Source organism: Gekko japonicus, unplaced genomic scaffold (assembly GCF_001447785.1).
Source record: "Gekko japonicus isolate JY-2015 unplaced genomic scaffold, Gekko_japonicus_V1.1 scaffold39, whole genome shotgun sequence".
Classification (NCBI taxonomy): Eukaryota; Metazoa; Chordata; class Lepidosauria; order Squamata; family Gekkonidae; genus Gekko; species Gekko japonicus.
The window spans coordinates 2235760-2253308 of NW_015169778.1; the positions used below are offsets into that span (position 1 = coordinate 2235760).

Consider the following 17549-nt stretch of genomic DNA (forward strand, 5'->3'; position numbering starts at 1 on the left):
TCACTGCTCCATAAATCAGAAGTCTTCTTCCCTTCTTCTGTCTGCTTCAGCAGATCTAGGCTTTTCATTGCTATATGTGTTTTGTGTGCTAAAATGTCTGCTCTCTCCTTCTTCAGCAGCTCAAGACAGTGACAAACTTTATTCTGATAGTATTGGACAGCCTCTTCCACAGGAATGACCCTGTGGTCTTGGTGCTCCTTGGACTTGTCACATACCACATGGGTGGGGGTTTCATTGTCCTTGCAGAAGAGCTTGAGGGGCTCCTGGTGCTTCTCACAGGTTCTCCTCTTTCCTTCCACTGCCTTTGCCTCTACCTCCCTTCCCCCTGACTGAGTTTCTTGGCAATTTCAGCACCATTTGCCAGCTGCCAATTTGGCTTAAGGTTCTTTTGCTGAGTGGGTTGCTTACACACAGAGCAGGAAGCCTTTGCCTGTGACATCCTCCAGGGTCAGGCAGGCTCGGCAGAAGTTGTGGCCACACTCGACAATGTTCATTGAGCCTCTAAAATAACCCAGGCAGATGGTACAAGATACTTCCTCACAGAGCTCTTGGATGGGACCCCTGGCAGCCATGGCTGCCTCAACCACGGGAAGGGAAGAGTTGAGTCTCGTTTTCCAGGAAGCCTCAACAAAGGATATTTTAATGCAAGAATTGCCCAGGTAAAAGTATTCAAAGCTAGTCACTGACAATCTTGATTTCATATTGAACTTGCAGTTCTAAGAATACTTATTATCAGGGCTATTTTTGGGCAGGAACGGACAGGAACAGAGTTGGCTTCAGAGTTGGCCACACCCACTACAGTCAAAACCTCTGTGTGTGTGGCTACAGAGGTAAGGGCTGGAGAGCAACCTCCCCCGCGACTCCGAGGCAGGTGGACGGGGGGGGGGGCTGGAAGGATCGGGGAGGCATTTAAATGCCTCTCTGTGCCTTCCCCAGCCTTCCCTTCCCTTCAAGGGGGGGCTTGCCCAGGCAAGCCAAGGGAAGGAATGGGGTGTGGCCTAATATGCTAATGAGTTGTGCTGTCAGGTGTGGCCTATTAAACTAATGAGTTCCTGCTGGGCTTTTTCACCAAAAAAGCCCTGCTTATTATGGAATAAGGATAATCAGAAACAATGATCAAAAGAATAAATAAATAAACAACTGCCATCCCTCATTACCCTAAGTTGCTTAAAGAACAAACTGTACCAATATTCAAAGCCCAAGACTGAAACTTTAAGCTCACTTAGCCTGCACTAAGACATCATGAGCAGAACAGTTAGTCCATGATGATCTTGAGCTTGCTTTATTCTCATGTTTGCACACTCCACTCTCTCCTTCTCACACATAAAACTGCAACTGAAGAGCTCCTGGTTTTGGAAATCTTTGATCTACCTCCAATTTGTTGTAATATCTAAATGTAGGGAACAAAAACAAAGGAACAATCCTAAACTGGTGTGCTCAAAAGTCCCATTTTATTTAATGAGGTTTACTTACAGGAAATGTTCTTAGGATTGCTACCAAGTATCTCTAAAAGGTGGGTCAGGCTGAGCTCAGTCTTTTCAGGTGGTAATTAATTCTGCATATCATGTATCACAGTGTACCTTCTTTGAATAGATGTTACATTTATGATACTCTGCTCATCTTCCACAGTAAGGAGTGGTCCTCACCCACTCTTATGGTTTGGTTTCACTTTGATTGGTTGTTGCTTCAAACTGGTTTGTTTTCTCAGTGATTCCCCATACATCTGTCTGTTGCTTGTACAATAATCCTAAATATAAATACCTGCTATCATGCATCTGATACCATGCATCTGATAAAGCTCTGAGTAATGAAAGCTTATGCTAGAATATATTAGTCTTTAATGCACCACTGAACTTCTGTTTTATTTTGCTTTTTAAATTGACTATATATGTGAATCTTACAGACCCTAACTATATCAGCAGCATAAACTTCAAAAACATTTAATATTGGGAAGGGGTTTTGAGTTGCCAATGAAATTTCATCAACATTAAAAGTGATTTTTTTTGAGGAAAGAATTCAGAATAATATTCAGAATATTCAAGGATTTGAAGAAAGAAGAATAGCCAAGAATCTGAGGAAAGAACTTAGAAGACTGTGAGAAGAAACACAAGAAATTTTAAGTATTAAAAAGAAGCAAAAAGAAAAAGATATATATCTAGAAAGACAAGAGTCCTAGATTGAGAAAGCAGAACAAAGAATTAAAATTTTGGAAACTCAATGCAGATCTAATAATCTACATTTTAGAGGCATACCAGAAGGTTTTGGGAGGACAAACTTGGAAGAGAGATTTCAGAAATTGCATCAAGATTATTTCAAGCTACAAGGAGATTTTTCAGATATTGACCAGATATTTAGACTGAATTCAAGATTTGCATTCAAGAATAATCTACCTTGAGATATACTGGTTCGTTTCACTCATAAGAAAACACAAGACACAATAACTAAAGAAGCAAAGAGAACTCCCATTTAAAGTAGCAGAAAAAGAAGTGCAGATCTTTCAGGATTTGCCAACAAATGTGTTAAGAAAAAGGAAAGATTTTGACTTTCTAAAACAGATTCTATAAGAGAAGGAATTAAAATGCCACTGGAAAATACCATTTGCAATAGAGGTATACTTACCAAAAGGAAGGAAAGTAATCAAAACAGAAGAACAAGCCAAGCTCTTGGCTGAAGAGTTGCAAGTGGGGAAACTAGAGGAACTGAAGGAAAATCTTCAAGCAACCCAAAAGAAAGCTCATTTAAGAATTCAGGAGAAGAAACAGCTGTGCAATCAACATCAGGTCAAAATGGATAAATTAAAAATAGTGTCAGTAAATATTAATGGACTGAACTCTCCAACAAAACATACAGAACAGAACAGAACAGAAGTTTATTATAACAGTCATAGACCAGATAAAAATAGTTTTACACATTGCTAAGGATAAAACACGAATCTGCCTTAAATATACTACTAAAATATACACTACTGAATATATTATTTACTATCTCTATAAATTTGAGCTGAACATTTAAATGTATGACTTGCATTTAAACATAAATACTTCTGTGGCTGCTATGGTATTTTCTATGTGAACACGTACAAGTTGAATGGAATAGCAGTACTACTAATAATAGCAATAGTAATAAGCCACACTTCACTTATAAGGCATCCAGTTCTGCTGGCATTTTGAAGGACTTATAAAATGAGAATAAAAAATTATAAATAGTAAGAACCCCTGTATATAAAGGTAAAAGAAGCTTAAAACAGCAATAAAATGCATTTTAAATTCTTAAGAAGCAAGCAATAATGTGCATTTAAAATTCTTAAGAAACAGGCACTTAACAGTTAGATGACTGACATTTGACTTCCTGTGTTATTATAGATTTTCTAATTCTTAAAGCTAGCCATCCATATCTAGCCACTAGAAGTGTTACCTCTGAGTGTCTGTCCGCCAGGAGATTTTTCATAATATGAACTCTTTGCCTACTAGTGAGAGGTAAGGACTTGGGGAGTGGAAGTGATCTACGGAGATTATTATATGCCTTACAGTAAAAAATAATATGTTCTAAATTTTTGATGCCTTTGTTACAGCAGGAACATATACGTTCCTCAAATGGGATTTTCTTATACTTTCCCTCTGTAACTGCTAGAAGAAGGGCATCCCAGTGCATAAGAGTAAATGTTCTCCTATATCCATGGTTTGACAGTAGGTGAAGATAGGCCATAGAACCAATGTTCCCTCTAAGCCGTGGAGTCTTGTGAGCAGAAATTCTACTTTGTGAGCTACTGGCATTAAAATTGTGAGTGAGTGAGAAATTCGTTTGCTCTGGAGCCATCCTTCCTGAGCTAAGACAAAAATCTGTGAGCTGGAGGCCAAAAAACTGTGAGCAAGCTCACACTAACTCAGCTTACAGGGAACACTGCATAGAACTTATTCTGTTAGTGGGGTCCAGAAGTCTATTCCATTTCTCTACTCTGCCAATATCGTTCTGCCTATCAGTATCCATAATCCTCTGTTTTATCAATTCTCTAGCTTTGTCGTATGCAAGAGAACATAGGTATTGTTTTGTGAGGCCAAAATAAGGGGGTTTCTCTTCTATAGCCTCAAGCCAGGGGAGTATAAAGTTATCTTGTAATATTAAACATGTGAGCCCTTTGGATAGAAAAACTAATTTCAGCCAATAATGAATCACCATGATCCATAACCTTGCCTCCACAGTAATCATTCCAGTTTCAATTTGAATAAGTGCATTTGGAATGCCATTAGGTACCTGTAGGACAGATCTCAGAATTTTTTATTACACTGTGTCCAGTTTCTTGTAGTTAGATGTTGTATTGATGGGGGCTCCAAAGGTAAGTTGATTGAGAGATTTGGCCTTAAATAGTCTAAGGGCAGCTTTGTGCCAGTAAAATTTTTGTATTGTAACCGTACTCCTTTTGGCATTATGGCAGCAGAATTTATATTTACAGTTCTTGAACCATTTGCCTGGAAGTTAACATCCAGATATTTAAAGCAAGTAACTTGTTCAATGGGAACAGAGTTTAAGTACCAGTGAAAAGTTTTGGGGGTCTTTTAGTGAAGGCCATTACTTTAGTTTTTGAGTAGTTAACCTCTAAATTGTTATTCTGGCAATACTGGACAAAAAAACTCATAGCACCCCTATGTGTCTGTTGCCTAGCTTTGGGGGATGAAACTCAGGCCTGTTTAAATAGGCTATCACGTCATTGATATAAAAGTTAAAGAGAAGTGGTGCCAAAAGGCATCCTTGTTTAACTCCATTCTCAACTCTAATAGGATTTGTCAGGTGACCTTGGGGAGAGTACCTAACCCTTATAAATGTGTTGTCGTGAAGAGCCTAAGAAATAGTAACCTTCTATCGATGGTTGAAGCTCTCAATTTCTCCCATAAAATGATTCTAGAGACTGAGTCAAAAGAGACACATTTGAGTTGGAGGAGTATTTGGCAACCAGATGATCCAATATCATACGTTGATCTAAGGTGGCACGCCCCTCTCTAAAGCCAGGCTGCTCATCTGCCAGACAAGAGTCGTTTTCCAGCCAATCCCTGAATTTCCACAAGAGGTGCCTTGCATAAAGTTTACTCACTATGCTCAGGGGTCATTTCCTGCAGGAGTGCACAGGAGCAGAGCTCCAGCAGTAAAGAGCCCGGGGGGGGCACATGCAACAAGCCACACCCCCTGCTCCCAGCAGCCCTCAGTCAGAGCAAGAATCAGCCAGATAAGTTGCAGAGCCCCCCCCCCCAGTCCAAAACAGTCCAGTGGCACCTTTAAGACCAAGTTTTCTTCAGGTACAAGCTTTCCCTCCTCTGCGAGGACAGATCCGCACGTCCCCCCCCCCAATAGCTAGCAATCCAAAACAGTCCAGTGAAGCCTGAGCGATGGGTGTTGCCTTCTGACACAGTTCAGGTGACATCAGGGGGTGTGGCATATGCAAATAAGTTATGCTAATGAGTTATGCTAATGAGCTCCTGCACCTCTTTTTCTACAAAATGACCTCTGACTATGCTTATCAGACTAATTGGCCTGTAATTGTTTGGGTCTTTATTACCTTTTTTATAAAATGGGCTAATAACTGCTACTCTCCAGTCCTCAGGGATTCTCCCTGTTTGGACAGTTAATGTAAATAGGGATACCAAAACTGGTACCCACCATTCTGCATTCTTTTTAATCAGCTCTGGGGGGGATTAAATCAAGACCTGGTGCCTTACTTGGCTTCAGGATGTCGATAAGCTGTTTCACCTCCGAGTGATCAACAGGGGGCCAGTTTGGAAGATTGTCAATTTCCCTAGAATTGGAAGATCTTGTGATTATTTCTTTATACAAATTCCCAAAGTGGATCTCCCAGGTTCCAGGAGAGATAGTATTGCCCAAAATATTTACAGACTTGTCCGAAAGGCCAGAGACCAGTCTCCAAAACCATGCTCAGTTCTTTTCCTTTACTGCCTTACTAAGTTCCTCCCAGAGCCATCTAATGTCTTTCTGTTTCTTCTTTTTGATAAGAGCCTTATATTGGGCTTTTAAGTGTTTTAAAGTTGTTAGAGATACTGCCCCTGGATTGTGTCTATATCTTGCATAGTTTGCGCTAAGAAGTTTCTTTGCGTTTCTGCATTCTTTGTCAAACCATGGTTTATGAAAATCTGGCCTGGACCTTAGGTGCTCTGAATTGGAGCCTTTCAGACCTTTTTGTAACTCCCTCAAAATTTGTTCATAGTTCTTTAGGGAAGAGTCTATGTTGTCTGCTTTTATTAGACTTTGGGAGATAGTGTTAAGCACCTCAGAGTGGAGCATCTCAGACAAGGCTCTTTCCACTGAGTCTTTCCATCTGGGACGATTGCGTATAATGCAGTTTCAGAGGTCCCTGGACTGAGATAGCAGGATTTCACAGTGTGCAAATCTACCTTTTGCATGTCTATTTTTAATACAAGGGGCAGGTGATCACTTTTACAAAAAGGGGCAACTTCAAAACCTTTTATATATTGGACTACCTCTTCTGAAACCATGATATAGTCTATAACGCTCATTCTGTCCCCGGACCAGAATGTAAACTCTGCGGGATGATCGCTTGGGAAAGACTCATTCAGTATAAAGAGATTAATTCTGTTTGTTACCTGATTTAGCATAAGGCCTGCATAGTTGACTGTTGTGTCTTTTGAATACCTATTTAGAGGCAGAACTGTACTTTGGGACCTTAAGAAACAATAATTGCTTTTGTCATATAGACTGAGATCATCAGCTCCTATCCTTGCGTTGAAGTCGCCACCCATGATAATGTAAGCCATGGGATAGGTTGCCCTCAGGTCTTGTAGATAGGATTCCAGCCCAAGTATAGTTACCAATATTTGTTCGTTGACCCCACCAGATGGCAGATAAACATTTACAATTAAACAAAATAGATCCCCGGCACTTAAGTAATAAGGCTTGCGCAAAATGGTCATAATTAGGAAGGACTACTTCCGTTGTTTCCAACAAGGAAGATATCGAAATACAAAGCCCTCCTTTGGCTCTACCATGCACTGAGGCTTCTGCAAGTAAAGCAGATGTCTTGTAACTATTTAATGTCAGTTCCTCCATGCACCATGTTTCCTGCCCTAAAATTATATCAAATTTACAGAGAAATAGACATGTGCTGGATATCAAGTTTAACAATGAATTTAGATAATGCAGAGATTCAACTGAAAATATTTACAGATCCTTATAGAGGTAATGGAATAGAAAATCAAGAGGAAGATGGAGATTAAACGATGCTCTTTTACTACAAGATGATGTAATAAATAAGTATAAAAAAGAATTCTTTAAAATAAATAATACAGAAGGAATGTCTCCAGCTGTAATTTGGGAAGCAAGTAAAGTTTCATTAGAGGAATCCTATTATCAAACAACTAACACCCCCCCCCCAAACATTTCACCTGAAGAATTTTATGCTTTTTAACTACCAAACCATCCAAGATTTTTTATTTTCGCCAGAATATCAGGTCTTAGAATGGTGCCTTAAACCTTTAATCATCCATATTTATTATTAACTGGCTGCCTAATGCTGGCTTCTGTCACAGAAAAAGTAATTACAGAAGTAATTACTCCTTTTAAAAGCTAACCATTATCAGTGTACAAATGGAGAAGAGTTTAGAACTCTAAGCCATGGCAGCTTGCTAACAGTGATAACTTTAAATCAGCAGAACTGATGCAACTGGTTTTACTTGTTCAGTAAGCTTCAGAAGCGAAGATGTATGTAAACAAGACAGGCATGATTTGAGTTCAGTAGCACCTTAGAGGCTAACAAGATTTGGGGGGTATAAACTTTCAGGATCCAAACCTCCCTTTGTCAGACAGAAAGCTTATACCACAAAAATATTGTTGGTCTTTAATGTGCTATTGGACTCTAATATAGGCTTGCCAAGTCCCCCGGGGGGTGGGGAAACCTCCGCCCCAGAGGCCCGTTCCCTGCCGGTGGTGGATCGGGCCCCGGGGGGAGCCCCACCCCGATGTGTGCGTCACCCAGAAGTGATGCGACCACACCGGGCACGCTGGGGGCGGGGCCCTGGTCATCCGAGGGAAAACTCTATGAGCTCCAGACAACAGCCGGGAGTCCCCCGCTGCAGCACGACACCAGACTTGGCAACCCTACTCTAATATAGTGGTTCTACTGCAGACCAACATGGCAACCCTCTGAAACTATCTTCAACATAAGTGAGTATCTATTATAATAGAGTACCCATTATAATCTATTGATTTGTATGGTATTTTATTATGGTTTTAATTTACTCTAAATTATCAGTTGTTCTTATCCTGTTCTAAAACACCCTTAGCCCTACTTGCAGGGAAGGATGGCCTAAAGGTATGATGATGATGATGATGTGAAATAAACTTTCACATCATCTCCGATTACTTTTTAATTTGGTATTTACTAGGAACTTTGTGAGTGTAACTACCGTGTTTTCCCGAAAATAAGACACTGTCTTATATTTATTCTTTTTCAGGAAGACACACTAGGGCTTATACCACAAATGCATAGAAATCCTGCTAGGGCTTATTTTTGGGGTAGGTCTTATTTTCGGGGGAACAGGGTATGTGGGAAAACATCATATGTAGTCATAATCTTGTGTTCAGGAGGTATTCTAATCCAGCCAGTACAGTACATCAAACAACTAACACACACACACCCAAACATTTCACCTGAAGAATTTTATGTTTTGTAACTACAAAATCATCCAAGATTTTTTTCTTTTCATGGAAATCTTTTTGCTGTTCTAATTTCATTTCCTGCCAATTGAGAACTTGATGTAATTTTCACGACACAGAGTTTTCACAGCTCAGGCAGAGTAGTGAAAAGCAGAGACCGGCACTTAGAGTCATTCATGTTACTTTGATAATTACTATAATTAAGCAATCCAACCTTTAACACAGGGAGAAAATGATTAAGCCTAAAAGACAGATACACACTGATACAATTTCACCCTAAAATACTGGTGTTCATAATATAATGTAGTACTTGGGGCTCAGTTAATATATGTCTGTTCAGTGCATTGATGGAAGACCTCTTAAGAACCCCATGTCTTGAGGTCCATGATGGAAGAAGGATGGCATATAAATGATATAATGTATTTGTTTCCTTTCAAGAATTCTTTCCTCCAAAAAGCTAATGTGAAGGGGAAACTTCAGACTCCAAAAGAACATAATCCCTGAACTGCATCAGGAACAATTTGTCCAATAAAACTTGTCTTTATTTTACTGCAAACAATAAAAACTGTTGTAACAATACTTTTTAACAGCAATCCTACCCCCCACCAACAAAAAGCTTACAGAAAAGGTGGATGTGTGGGGTAAAGAAAATTAGTAAATGGGAACTGAATCACGCAACTGGTGTTCCTGCCCCATCCCTGGTGGGCTTGTAGCCGGGGGGGGGGGGCTTAGGGCAATGCCCCCTCCCGAATCTGCCCTGGTCCCCAGGAATCTTCCCTGTCAATGTGAATTTTGGCAGGCTCCTCTGCAACGTGATTTCACCTCCTCTTCCTCCTCCTGGATTTACTCGTCGTCCTCCTCCTTCCTTTCGAAAATGCACTGTCTTTGCCACCAATGCACAAGGTCCTGGGTTCAACTCCTGATACTTCTAGTTAAGAAAAGGATGTCAGGGGAAGGTGTTGTGGAAGGCCCTTCTCTACCTGAGACCCTGTAAAATTGAAGCCAGCTATGGATATTAAACTGAATAATCTAGTATGTGGTAGCTTCATGTGTTCAGTAAGAGAGTTCAGGACAAATGCTTTGCTGTGACTGCCTGAAAACCATACTGCTGGGCCTGGAAAAGCTTCTCATCTAACTTATCTGACAGGATTGTTGTGAGGATGAAAACAAAATAAGTGAGGGGCCCAGGGGGAGGGGCCCTTAATTCTGCGGGGATGTATAGTTCTTCGTGGGACCATTCCCGCGGGGAAAACACAGGTGCTGCACTATTCCGTCACCCAAACGTGAGGTAGGCACGTAGCCGGGCGACACTCTAGCAATGAGGCTGGAAACTCGATGGTACCATCGAGTTTCCAGTCCCATTACCAGAGTGTCGCCCAGCTATGTGCCTATATCATGTCTGGGCAACGGAATAGTACAGCGCCTGTGTTCCAGGAAAGAATCTTCCAGCGGGGAAGCATGTGTCCCCCGCCGGATCGTAGGAAGGTACTTGGGAACCCTAGAAGGGCCACATAATTTTAAAAATGTGGTGGAAAAAGGCCATCCCAATAAGAAGTTGGAGTATATAATTTTCTGTAACACACTCCCCATTAAAAACCAGCCCTAAGGGGACAAGGACAAATTGTGAGCACTAAATAATCTTATGGTGGCAGATGAGAGAGACAGAGAATTTGCTGTGGGGGAGAGAGAAAGTCCGGGATGGAGCAGAATGAATAAGAATAATGAAGGAAGATGGTGAAGAAAAAAACAGAGGCAAGAACAAAAGCAAAGCTGGAGAAGGAACAATTTGTAGGTAAGATGGCTTATCCTATCTACCCCTGTGTCAGGGCAAAGGATTTTTCACTTCCCCTCAGTGTGCTCTGCCGCTGTAGGCAAATGCCTACCTCCTCACAAGCCAGCCAGCCACCCTTCTCACAATTTCCCCCGCCTTCCCTGAAGTTCTGTATGGAACAGGGAGCGGGACGGAGCATTTGAGATGATGTCAGGTGATACGAAAGCTCTGTCTGAAGTGTTTGATGTTTGATGACTCATCACAAGGTGAAATCACCATCTGGTGTTACAGCCAACAGCTGATGAAAATACATATGTGAATGAAACACATGAACCTGCCTTCTGCTCAGACCCTTGCTGTTTCAGGATTGGTCTGGTCTACTCTGGCAGGCAGCATCTCTCCGGGGTCTCAGGCAGAGATGTTTCATGTTGTCTGCTACCTGACCCTTTAAACGGAAGATGCCACGGACTGAACTTGGGACCTTTTGCATGCAAAGCAGATATCCTGCCACTGAGCCACCTTCCAATGCCCCTCAGAGGAGATGCTCAGGGAAGCAGCAGTTGTATCCACGGAAAGCCCAGTCCATATGAGACCTTCCTCACATAAATATGCTATTGGGTACCATCACACCGAGATAAAATAAATCTTAGGAGCTGGCCCACACTGCAGATTTGGTGGTAGTGTGGGAAATCAGCTTGATTACAGGAATTATAATGTAAGAAAGAAACACTATTGGTATGAAACACAAGCAGCCCCCTCACTGCTATCTGCTTAGTCCAGTCTGATCATCAGAATTCTGATAACTCCATACTGAATTTTTATTAGCTTTGATAGTTTGATTTCAAAGCTTTGCCTACTGTGGCGGAGACAGGAAAAGGTAGACAGGTCACAAATATGTATGATAAATTTGTACAGGCAATAGTTATGTTGAAATAGTGGTATTTGTTGTATTACACATAGGCTGAAGTTTTGGCCTGTGGGTCAATTGCAGTATCCTCACTACTCCTTGATTACAGCTCCTTCTGACCTCTATGTGAGAACATGCACCAAAGCATTACTTCCACATTGCCCACTGCAGAACCTGGAGCTCTAGAAACAGCTTAGTTAAATATTTTTAGTCCTTATTCCAGATACTGAGTTACCTGCCCTACCGTTATTGTTAATAAAGAGACCTTCAGCCCAATAGAACTGGGTGTATATTGTTTGCTCCACAACACAAAAACCACAACAGAAAAGACCCTGTCCATTGGTAGCCCCCCCCCCCTCACTTCTGAATATGAATTTACACAGAGCAGGACCTCTACTGAAGATCCCATTCCTATGGGATGGGGTATCCCTTTAAATATTCTGATTGTTTAGGGCTTTAAGAATCAGAATTTTGAAGTGTGCGCTGAAATGAATTGGAAACCTGTATTCTGTTATCTTCTAGGTTGGGCTACAGTGTTCCCAATATTTTGTTCTCGGCTCCCGTTAACAGCCTCACCATCACACACTGGAGCAATTTTCCAACAGTCTTTAAAGGCAGCCTTATATACAGAACACCAGTTTGGTGTAGTGTTAGGAGCACAGACTCTAATCTGGGAGAACCGGGTTTGTTTCCCCACTCCTCCACATGCAACTGCTGAAGTGACCTTGGGCCAGTCACAAGTTCTCTCAAGAGCAGTTCTCGAAAGAGCTCTCTCAGCCCCACCTACCTCACAGGGTGTCTGTAGTGGGGAGAGGAATGGAAAGGAAATTGTAAGTCACTCTGAGACTCCAAGTGAAGGGTGGGGTATAACTCCAATCTTCTTCTCCTCCTCCTCCTCCTTAGGGTTGCCAGCTCTGGGTAGGAAAATACCTGGAAACTTTGGGGGTGGATCTGGGAGAGGGCGGGGTTTGGGGAGGGGAGAGACAGCATAGTATAATGCCATAGAGTCCACCCTTCAAAGCCGCCATTTTCTTCAGGGGAACTGATCTCTGTCAGCTGGAAATCTGTTGCAAAAGCGGAAGATCTCCAGGCCCCACCTGGAGGCTGGCAACCCCATTTCTCCTCCTCCTTAGATGTGATTACACCAACAGCACATATAACCATGATTAGATCTTGCTTTCTGCTATGATCTTGGTGGATCTACCAAAGCTGGTTAAAAATGCTACATGCCATAGGTTAGAACTCTTTCTAAATCTACAAGCAGAATCTAAGCTGCAAATTTGCTCTTTCAAGGAGAATGCATTCCTACTCTCTTTCAAGTCGATAGTTTAGCATAAGCTTCATTTATAGTTTTTGTAATAATGACTATATTTTATTTATTTATTTATTGAGGCAGTTTAATTGAAATTGACATTTAAGATATGTTATTTACATCAAGTTTCATACATAATCAACTGAGGAATATTTCCTATAGCGAAAGAGTAAATGGATGCGTGCTTTCTTGGGGATAAGCAGCTGTTATTCCTGACTTGGCCTTGAATACCTGGATTAGGCCCTGGGGGAAAAGAGTGAGGCTTTTTCCAGTGAAATCCTATTTATTCCGGTGTGAGAACTACTTTTTAATGGGCTTATTCCAAAAGCAAGCATACAACTGAAACCCTGTTGTGGTAGCAAAACTAAAAATGAATCTTGACACACCTCAGAGACCACCAGCTTTATTGTAGCATTAACTTTTCAGATGTACCATGAAATGTCAGACGTGCATGACTGGGGGGGGGGATTGTAAATATTGGGACCAAGGGCCACGAAGTGCACGTTTGTGACACTTGTATGCAAAACTGGAATAAGCATGTTATTTTGCTTCTCTGTGTGTATGTATGTATGTATCTGATGAAGGGAGCTGCCACCCAGGAAAGCTTATGTTAGAGTAAATTTGTTTTAAGATGCCTTTCTATTTGTATTGTTGCAGGTTAACGAGGCTATCTCACTGGAACTTCAATCAACTTCATCTGACAAACTTTTGCTACAATAAATATGTTACCCTTTAAAGTCCCATGAGATTGTTTTTATTGCAAGAGACTTAAAAGGGTGCAGGACCAGAAATAACATTGAAAAAAAAGTGGATACTTGTAGCCAGGTTGGTGCAAATCCACCCCAGCAGCAGCAAAAATGGGATGTACTAAAAGGAAGACCAGGATTGCCCACTGGAAACAATGGCTACCCCCAGGGGCTGTCATTCCACTCTGGGGCCTGTCATTCCAATCCTAGAAGACTCCTGCTACCCCCAGGGGCTGTCATTCCACTCTGGGGCCTGTCATTCCAGTCCCAGGACACATCTCCTACCCCCCTGGGCTGTCATTCCACTCTGGAGCCTGTTGTCATACTTGTTCCCAGCCTGATCGGATGGGTGCTCAGCCTGATAACGATATCTCCCCCTTGGAGGGGGAGGAACAGCCAGCTGCAATAGATCCCATCAATCTTCAGGGACCGGAGATGCAAGCTGTTGACCAAACACCGACTGTAACTAATTTGCCCTCTCCTCCAGCTGCAAGCAAGTTACCAGCATCAGATGCAGAGGAGAGGGAGGAGCCCGGGCCCAGTGTTTCTCCAACACCCCTTGAACACACCTCCACCATCAGTGGAGATCAGACTTCAGAGCCCTTCGCAGTGAGCGTTTGATGAATCACAGACACCTGTTGCCAGATGAGTACTTGCAGGGATGCGTGCCACAATTAGCAGTAGCTAACCAGCCCATTCAGAGTCAGCTATAAATCCAGGACGGGGAAGCTGCTTATTGTGGGCACAATTTATACCATGGCTGCATCACCACCCATCTTGTCTCCTGACTTGCTGTCTGGAACCTCTGTTGCTCTGAACCTGAACACTGGACCATCTGACTTCTGGACTTCCAACTCTTGGACTGACTGATGACTCCTGTTTCTGGATAATTGACCCTTGGACTGTCTCTTGACCACTCTCCTGCTTGAGCCTGTACTGTGAGTGATTACCTGGTCCCTTCTACCTGGTTGTCTCATTGAACCTCTGCCTGTTCCCACACCAGACCCACCGGAGCCAGTATACCTGTCTTTCCAGTCCCAAACCTCTCCTGCTACCCCAGGGGCTGTTATTCCAGTCCCAGAACACTCCTGCTACCCCCAGGGGCTGTCCTTCCACTGTGGGGCCTGTCATTCCAATCCCAGAGCAGTGTATTTAGGACCACAGACCTTAATGGAAAATGCATTCCACATTTTCTTTGCAACTCTTCTGGAGCTGTAATGTATTTCAATGGAGCCCAAGCAAGTCAATTGGCATTCCTAGCTCCAATTATCTCTAATGGGCCTTCAAGCTTCTCCCATTATTTAGATTGGACATTCCTGTCCTTCGTTTTAGTACATCCTAGCAAAAGTTACTGCCTTTGACTGAGACAGCAACTTTTGGCGGATCTTAGTAAAAGACATTACTGGGCTTTTGCTGTTACAACAGAGGTCAGTCTACAACTCACTTTGAACCGTCAGCTGACTGTTTTCGGCTGCCTACACAAACGTGCATCTCCCCCCCTTTTCCTTTTTTCAGTCGAAAGAGAGCAGGACGCCCAGCTGCTCCGCTTCTTGGAATCGAGGGTGAAGGAAAGCACAAGCAAGCAAGCCAGCAAGGAAGCCTTTCGGACGATGTACGACAGCGTCTCGGACAGCCAATGAGAATCCAGAGAGGACGGGCCGTGGGCAGGACTGCCCAGTGGGGGACCCAATCGGCGTGCGCGAGGGGGGAGGCGGAGGTAAAGAGTCTCCTGGGTCAGAGTTCTAAGCTGCGAGATCCGTGGCTGTTGCTTGGTCAGGGCTGGCGGGTGAGGTCCGGGACAAGGTGCCGAAGATGTCGGAGGCCAACAGTACCAAGTCTGAGAATGAGTCTTGGCGAGGTCGCTATTACAAGCTCGAGGAGATCCAGGAGCACAAGACTAGCCAGTCGACTTGGATCATCCTGCACCGCCGCGTGTATGACCTCACCAAGTTCTTTGAGGAGGCGAGTACGCGGGTTGGCTGGTGCCATCCTTGAACGTTGCGCGGAGGTGGTGGTGGTGGTGGGGTTAATAGTGTGGTTCTATGCACGCTTGCTCCGGGTAGCATGTGGCTGCAGTTTAAGTCCTTTGGGAGCCGTGGGAAGCGCAGGAACGTCCTAGAGGCAGCTGAAGTTAAAGTCCCGCAAGATCCTGCGTCCTTGTGACGTGCTCGATCGAACTTGGCCTTCTGCAGCGAAGCACTGCAAAGGCTGCTTGGCTAGATGGTAGAGATGCGTTTTTTCTGAAACGGGATGCAACTCGTTCAAGGATCTCTTTCCTTAACGCGATATATTAGAAATTATCCATCTTTTCCTGTTTGCTTCTAGGTGCTTTAGTGAGGAATAGAATTAAAACCTAGAATTCAGCTGTATCTTTAAAAATATGTAATTAGTAAGAGGTCTGATCAGCGTAACCAGTTCGATCTGGCTAAGGTGGTAAATGTTAGGGTGTGAAGTTTCTGATTGTCTGTGCAGTGAAACTTTGGACACTTGGAGTCCACATCCACCAAGCAAGATTACACCTTTTGCCTATCAGTGGATGAAAAAATGTCGGTATAATGTGGCTATTGCTGAGTAGCTGGCTAGCAACAAGGCATGATACTTCAGTTTTCCCCTGCTTCCCTTTAAATTGCTGAGATTAGCAGACTATCTGGAAAATGTTAATTGACACTTCAAAATTGTTGTTAAAAGACTGCTATCTAGAATTTCAGATGAGTAACATAGCCGCCCTGAGCCCCACGGGGGAGGGCGGGATATAAATCTAATTAATAATAAATAAATAAATAAATAAATTTACACTGTATGGGATATATATTTGCCTTATGATCGGGTTTTTAGATTTTTTTTTAAACCTCACACATCAGGTGGAGAAGTATTTTTCAGTGTTGCAGTGAAATAGCTGCCCTATGTCTATGCATATCTGCTTAACTTTTTGGTATGTTTCCATCCCACTGTTCTTCCAAGGAGCTCAGGCTGTGTATGTAGTTCTCCTTTGATTTCATGGGGCCTTGTCAGGGATGAAGACCAGACACAAAGACTCTCACAGTTTTGATTGGCCTCTGTAATTCTTTGCAAAGCTTGAGGAATATTTCAGTTTATAAAATGAGCACAAGAGTTTCAGGCACAAGTAAGGACAGGGGATCAGAGTCACTTGCTGAACATTTAGAAGGCTGTTTTCAGGCCAAACTCTGTCATCTGATGAACTGTGTATTGGATTGGCTGGTTGACTCTTGTCCTGTAGGGGTTGGTGCCCTTTTCTCACTGCCCTTACGTTGAGCAAGAGGTTCGTGTGATAGGGAGCAGATTTTGTCAGCATGCCATCCACCAATTGAAATTCTTTGCCTATTTTGATGAAAAGGGGGTTTGGGTGGGATTTAAATGGCAGCTCATTGTAGAGCCTTGAGTTCTGTCTGCACAGTTCTTGTAGCCAAAACCCTCCTCTGTTGTTCTGAGAGGTGAGCTGTTAATGAAGTCTGGAACCTTTAGGTGTTTAATAGAACCTCAGTTGCAGAAAGAAGCTGCTTTTTGAGGTAATACACAGGATTATCACAATTCCACAGGGCCTGCAAGACAGAGCTCTTCCGCCAAGTGTTGAGATGCTACATTACATTAACTGGAAAAAAAGGGGGGGGGGGAGAAACTCAACCCAAGATGAAACTGCTAACCAAAGGGCTAAGCTAACAATGTATATTATCAAAGTACAAATACACACATTCATAGACTTAGAAACTCAACCCAAAATGAAACTGCGAACCAAAGGGCTAAGCTAACAATGTATATTATAAAAGTACTAATATTTATTAGGGTGTACACAAGTACATACAGTTATATGAATGTGTGTCTATACTATATTGATAATTGTGACCACTGAGGAAGGCCCTTAGGGGTGGAAACACGTTTGGTCTTCAGTAGGAAAGTGTTTACCCATCATTTGTATTAGTGTTTGACAAGAAAGGGGACCTGCGAAACTCGCGGGGGGGGTGTCAAACTGAGGAGGCGGCTCCGAACGTCGCTGGCCTCTCCCCGCCAGGCTGCCAAGCCTTGCGCTGCCCTCCCCGCCTCGCCGTCCCCCCCGTCCGAACGTCGCCGGTCTCTCCCCGCCAGCCCCCCCCGCCCTGTGCTGCCCCCCCCCCCCCCCCG

At 43.0% G+C, this 17549-nt stretch overlaps 1 protein-coding gene across 2 annotated transcripts in view; it reads left to right on the forward strand.

Moving 5' to 3' along the window:
* The first annotated feature begins 15131 nt into the window (after positions 1-15131).
* Positions 15132-17549, forward strand: part of LOC107115117 (cytochrome b5) — a 35060-nt gene continuing 32642 nt past the window's right edge. Inside the window, exon 1 of one of the 2 annotated variants that reach the window (XM_015416738.1) lies at positions 15132-15374. In XM_015416738.1, the coding sequence (XP_015272224.1) occupies positions 15225-15374 (150 nt within the window). In that variant the 5' untranslated portion in view covers positions 15132-15224. The remainder of the gene's footprint in view (positions 15375-17549) is intronic. The other variant, XM_015416739.1, reaches the window with a different exon arrangement.